This window comes from Cynara cardunculus (assembly GCF_001531365.2).
Source record: "Cynara cardunculus var. scolymus isolate 2C chromosome LG 15, CcrdV1, whole genome shotgun sequence".
Classification (NCBI taxonomy): Eukaryota; Viridiplantae; Streptophyta; class Magnoliopsida; order Asterales; family Asteraceae; genus Cynara; species Cynara cardunculus.
The window spans coordinates 16,370,156-16,376,853 of record NC_037542.1 but is presented as its reverse complement, the minus strand read 5'-3'; the positions used below and the strand labels follow the sequence as shown (position 1 = coordinate 16,376,853).

Genomic DNA, 6,698 nt, shown 5'->3' with positions numbered 1-6,698 from the left:
GGTTCCTATTACAGTCTATTGATGAAAAATTTGTATAACAATTTAAAATCTAACATATTTAAACGACTCCACAAATATATTCATCCAATAAGAAAATTTTTGGTAAGCACTTACCAAGTAAGCGTTTTTACAAACGACCCCTTATACTTGCTTGATATGTCATCCAACGCATATTAAAGGTTAAGCTCCTAAAATTTATGAAATTTAAAACCTCCAACTTGTAAAGCATTTGTTTTAGCTCTTCACATCCATGTTGACAGATCATGATACTCCTTTCATATCAACCTTATTGAATTTGTTCTTTATAAATTATTTATACACAGTTATATCAAACCAGCCTATTTTCATATGGGTTTGGAACAACGTGCAAATCAGGTAGCAGATGCTGATCATACATTTTTGTTATCAATTTGGAGCCTTCGTCATGATAACCTTGTAATATTCATTCTGCTATCATGCAGGTTTACATCAGTGACTCTGGTCTTGCAAAGAAATACAAGGATATTAATACAACCCACCAGCAAATTCCTTACGGTTGAGATTGTTAACAACTCAATTATAATTTTTATATATGTAAGTGACATTAAGATATGTCTCTCTCTTTTATGTGCCTTGCATCTTAATTAATATTAATGGTCTTCCAAGAAGCAAACACCGTTCATTCAATGAAAATAGAAGACGGTAAATTAGAGAACGTAACAGGACAAGATAGAGAACGGGACAGCTAGGCAAGAACATGAGTCCCCCTGTTCGCTTATCTCCTAATAGCAGTGACCAATTCCTAAAGTAATTTGCAATTTTATAAAAATATTGAAAATATCATTTATTATTGTAATGTATTTATTTTTAAAACTAGAAAGGTACTTGTTTAATCTCGATTGTCAATGTTTCGTTTTATATTTTTGTCTCTGTCGATATAATATGGTTTTTATGTGGTTTTGAGAAATTTATTTTTAGATAAAAATATGAATTTGAAGATATCATAAAAAATTGAAAAAAATATATTATCAACTATTTAAAAGTTTTCATTTTTTTGTATAATTTATTTACTTCAAAATATTTATTATAATTTAATTTAGATTAATAACAAAGTAATTTGATATTGGTTTAATAATATATTTTTTTTATAAAGATAATAATTAAGTATTATATTATAACTCAATAATTTTTCTAATTTTATTTTAATTTTTTAATATTTTAAATGAGATGTTTATCTTGTATTTGATCATGTTTATCTACAGTTAATTACACGAATTTAAAAAGAATTATACTTACGTACAATTTACCTGTAATCTTGAATTTTAAGTAATATACATCAATAAACAATATTTTATGCATAAAAATTGGTTTTCAAGAGTTTTTGTTAAATATTTTACAATATAATATAGATTATTTATTATCAACTTCATTTTTTGTATTTTCATATACAAATTAAAGTATTTTACCTTGATGTACAAATAAATAGCGTAGACTGTAAGCTTTCTTTACACTATTATATTCAGAAATAATCCATATTGTATCTTGTGATGCACTTCTTACGGTTTGGGAAAATATCAAATCGTGCATGCAGTTTAGTTTGTGATTTTGGTTATAAACCGGACCTCAAACGACCTTAAAAATTATCGTTTTTATATACAACATTTAGGTTCCGTTTGGTTTGAAAGAATGAAATGGATTTGAAGGAATTTGCATTTCAAATCTATTTCAATATCATGTTTGTTTTGTCGGATTGTCCGGATTTGAAATGTTTAGATTTAATTGAAATTCTTCAAATATAAGATTTTGAAATCCTTAAGAAATGCTCGAAATTTCACCGAATTTTGTAAGAATGTATGCAATAAAATTTTAAAAAATGTTAAAAATATTTGTTTTATAATAATCGATTAATAAAAATGTAATTCACTTATTTTTATAATTTTTTATAATTTTTTTCTATAAATTATTTTATAGATGATAAAATCCAATTTCATTCAAAATCTTATGAACCAAACAAAACCAAATCTATTTAAATCCAAATCCCTCAAAAATAATCCTGCAAACCAAACAGACCTTAAAATTTCTATAAAACGTTACAAAACCCGATCCCAAATATATATACCGGTGATTACAATTCCGTATTTTCAGAGTTTATAAATGTACAACCAAATATCATATCCTAACTACATCTCAAAAATACCAATTTACACAACCAAAAATAAAATAAAAAGTACAAATCAAAGTTTTAAACATATTAACAATCAATATCGTCGATTGCTCTTCACCGGTTATCGCATCGCCATCTCGAAGTCGGAACACAGCTTAAGTAATGGCACCAGCTGCAATGATCGTTGCCATTTTCTCCCCTAAAAAGCATTACCAGTCCCACGGTAAATCTGCAAAATGATTTAGTCGATTTTTTTATCAATTATAATCGGTTAACTGTCGAATCGGTGGTATAAATTGCAATTGTTGTTAAAGAAAGCGTACCCGACAATCAATAAAATCATGGATACGAGCCAAAAAACGTATTGATAGACGGTGAACTTGGATTTGCCACGAGCATCAACAGGAAGATTGCGGCGTTCTTGCCAAGAGAATTGGGGACGGATAAGCAGTACAAACCCAAGAAGGAAACCCGATAAAAAGCCTCCGATATGTGCAAAATTGTCAACGTGTGGAAGCATTCCGACAGCCAAGTTCACCAAGATGATGATCACGAGTGTAAACAACGCTGCGGCCTACAAGATCGATGGTTTACTCATTAGGAATCGTTAACCAAGCTAACCAGCACGGTCAGAGCCAAAGGGTGAGATGTATACAGACTTGTTATCTACCCAAAACGGCTGATTGTAACAACTCCTCTCACGTTAATAAAAAATAGATTTGTGAACTACTTATTATAGGTGCGTTTGTTATCCAACAAGACAACTGTTTAGCGTTTGGTAATACAAAAATGGACAGAACATAACATATAAAATGACCAATTTACCCCTAACGAGTTGTTTATACATTTTAATTAATTTATGTAATTTACTAAATTATAATAAAATAAATATTTCTTATAACAAAATATATCATTGTAATGTTTTCATCAACAAGATTAAAAAGACAAGAAGATAAAGTTTGTTTACTTCCCAATTTTCATTATACCTTCTCTATATTATTGTTTATTAATATTTAATAAATTAATCAAAATATAGAAACCGAAGAAAATAATATTTGAAGAACCGTAAAATGAAAGTTTAAAAAGCATAAAATACAATAAATAAAATTTAAAGAGCGAGGCATATTTAATGTTTTAGAAGAGAATTAGATTTTATTTTGAGGTTATAATGATAAAATATAGATTTGTTCCACCTTGTGGGATGGGGGTGGTACACAGCTGTTCCACTCTGTTCCCATCTTTTCCACATAAAAGTCTTGCCAAACATGGAATGGTGATTCTTGTTTTGTTCTGTCTAGTGTACCAAACGCACCCTAAAGGAACACAGTATATCAACTCAAAACTAGGATATAGGCTTTGAAAGTGAGATGTATGCAAACCTATCTTTTACCCCAAAGAGCATAACAGTTGTTTCCATGAACATGGTTATACCAAATCTTAAATATAATGAGGTTGGGAGAACACTCACCTTGTTAGCATAAATAGTCCAATTGGTAAGAAGTTCCGATAACATTGCTCCAAGAAGTCCGAAAAGTGCACCAGAAGCGCCAACGGAAATATTACTTGTTATAAAAAGTGCTGATAATATGCTCCCACCGATCCCGGCCACCATGTACAGCAACCCAACTCGAACTGTTGTATGTTTAAAAAATTATCAGCCATCAAAAACTCATTTAACGACATGGTTACGTGCTATACCTATCAATATGTTCAAGTTTCGTTGTTTACACCAAAACAACTATGTAAAAAAAAACGTACCAAAACCGAATTGTTGCTCGAGGCGAATCCCAATGAAAACCAAGCTCAACATGTTTGCAAGTAAATGAACAACTCCGGCGTGCAACCAAATACACGAAACTAGTCTCCATGCTTGATGATCATCGACCACCTTATTCCGCTCTAGAGCTCCCAACTTCTCCAATCTACAATCCAAAAAAGGGTTCGTAAAACCCAGCATTCCATAATTTAGATTCATCGTGTCAACTACTAATTTGTCATCAAGTAGCACATAATTATTTTTCTAACTTGTTATCTACTTTTGAAGATCTGCTTAAGATTGCTTATTTTGAAGTCTACACTAATAATTTCATATATTCATAAAACTACTCCTTTTATGTAAAACCCTGAACCCGAAGCAACAGTCTGGCCCAATAACTTCGAATCCAACTTAAAACCATGATGGAAGTTATTTGTAGCCCACAGCTTGAGGCTTATATGAAGCTCATAATCCCGTTTTCTATCTATGTGGGACGAGTTGTTACAATTTAAAAAAACCGCTCCATATCAACAGAAAATTATATATGTGAGCTCCTTTTAATGTGCACAAAAGGCCCTAATCTATACTATATTATAAAACATTTGACAAAAACTCTTAAAAACCATTTTTATGCATGAAGTATTGTATATTGATGCATATTACTTAAAATTCAAAATTACAAGTAAATTATACGTAAGTACAACTTATTAAAGATCCATGTTTAAATTCGTGTAACTAACTACGGATAAACATAATCAAATAGAGAATAAACATCTTATTTTAAAATGTAAAAAATATAAAATATAATTAGAATAATTATCGAGTTTCAACAAAATAATTAATTATTATCTTTATAAGAAAAGTATATTATTAAACCAAATTTAAATTATTTCGTTATTAAACCTAAATTAAATTATAACAAAAAAAATTGAATTAAAAAGTATACAAAAAATAAAAAATTTAAATATTTAATTCGATATTAATATCAATATATTTTTATCAAAATTTTATAATATCCTCAAATTTATATTTTATTTAAAAATAAAAACATCATTGTTTTTTTCAAAATCACATGAGATTCTACTATTTCGACTGAAATAAAATAAAATATTAAAATCATCGTTTGACAGGAAAAACCCTAAATCATGATAAAGAATCACCTTCTTACATAAATTGACTATTGGGTATGTAAGAAAAAAATTCCCATATCAACTGAACAACTGAACAGCTCCAAATCATCAATTAAAACAAACCCTAAATGGGTTCATAAGACAAAACCACCACAAAGTAGAAAATCCCCAAATCGAAGATTAACTAGATGGGTGTGGAGCATCTATTACAGGAAAACCCTAAATCAATCAATAATCAACCTTCACAAAATTAACTACATTGGCAAACACATTATAGCTTTAATTTCCAATTAACATAAGAGAAACCCTAATAAATGAGTAGAGAAACTTACGTAGAAGAAGAAGGACCAAAAAGGGGATTCTCTTTAAGAGGCTGAAACGAGAATCTACCAAGAAATTTAGCAACACAATCCCCCTCGAGACTCGAATTATGGTTCTTAGGACAATCGTTAACAATCATGACGACAATAAACATGGCCACATTTGCAACAACAATCATCGGAACCAGCCACGAGGTCCATTGTTTCTCCGACGATTCAGTGTGGAACGGAGAAGACGACGTGTAATACGCCGGCGGCGGCCCCGGTGGTTGTGCACCTCTGCTCTTTATGCTTCCCCTGCTCTCTAGATCTCCATTACCCATGGTTTTTTCTTGTGTAGAACCCAATTTCTTTCCTTGAAATGATCTTGTTATGAAGTAAGAAGTTGGAAGTAAATATAGAAGAGTATGAATACGCGGAAACGAAGGCAAATGGAAATGGTGGATGGAGTCGGTTGCTTATCTGTCGATTTCACGTTAGGTGATCCGCTGGTAATCCGCGTAAATCAATACCTAATTGTCCATTTGCTAACACCATTTTCGTTTTATAGAGTAAAGTGAAAGGTGATGTAATTTGGATAGAATATGATATGTTTTGCCGTATTTGGGGATTAGAAACAGGTTAAGGCATCTGCCACATATTTGGTATTACATCTTTATCCAATAAATGTTTACCGATAAAATTTAATATTATTATTTATTTATCCAGTAAAATTTTAGTTCATCAAAACAGTAATGAATGTAATAATTTATTTGGTAAGCATTAATTATAATAAAAGATATCGCCTTCACTTACCAAGTAAAACTCTCAATCATGGTCTCCACTCTTATCGGGTAAGACCTTTGATCCTTATCAAATGCATTCGGTAAGATAATTTAACATGATAAGTGTTTATCTAAGTAAGCGTTTGATAAACAACCATTGAATACTTGTCATACACGTCAAAATCGACACTTTTTTTTTGTTTTTAATATATAAATTTTAATATATTATTACATAAATGAGATACTACATCTTTAAATTTAACGACACAATGATTATTTCTCTTTGAATTATATGTTAACATATTATTTTAATAGCACAATAAATTCAAGTTGAGCGACAAACCCTTTGACTTTCAAATGGGTCTTATTATAATGTCAACCACATAAAATATCAACCAAATATCAAAATATTCATGGATTTTTAGTTAAAATGTGCATCTTAATTCAAATTTATTACATCTATTCTCAATGTAAAATTAAATTATTTTGGTTACAAATGAATCATAATTTTTTTTTAATTAAAACTCAATCGTATTCAATGATACATTTTAATTAAATCACACATAATAAGGTGTTTAGAATTAT

General features: G+C 29.8%; 1 protein-coding gene across 1 annotated transcript; it reads right to left on the bottom strand.

Moving 5' to 3' along the window:
• Nucleotides 1–2,027: 2,027 nt before the first annotated feature.
• Nucleotides 2,028–5,956, bottom strand: LOC112527724 (RHOMBOID-like protein 2). The gene is made up of 5 exons (XM_025138502.1): nt 5,362–5,956; nt 3,902–4,065; nt 3,612–3,775; nt 2,467–2,717; nt 2,028–2,372 (listed from the first exon to the last, which is right to left on the bottom strand). The coding sequence occupies exons 1-5, from the start codon at nt 5,670–5,672 to the stop codon at nt 2,258–2,260; spliced, it is 1,005 nt and encodes a 334-aa protein (XP_024994270.1). The 5' UTR covers nt 5,673–5,956; the 3' UTR covers nt 2,028–2,257.
• Nucleotides 5,957–6,698: the final 742 nt, after the last annotated feature.

Excerpts from the sequence above, each read along its gene's own strand:
- LOC112527724 (XM_025138502.1), bottom strand. The coding sequence starts at position 5,672 with ATGGGTAATGGAGATCTAGAGAGCAGGGGAAGCATAAAGAGCAGAGGT. Across the intron at positions 3,776-3,901 it reads CGAGCAACAATTCGGTTTTG|TTCGAGTTGGGTTGCTGTAC; the intron begins GTACGTTTTTTT and ends AACATACAACAG. Across the intron at positions 2,373-2,466 it reads ATGATTTTATTGATTGTCGG|ATTTACCGTGGGACTGGTAA; the intron begins GTACGCTTTCTT and ends ATCATTTTGCAG.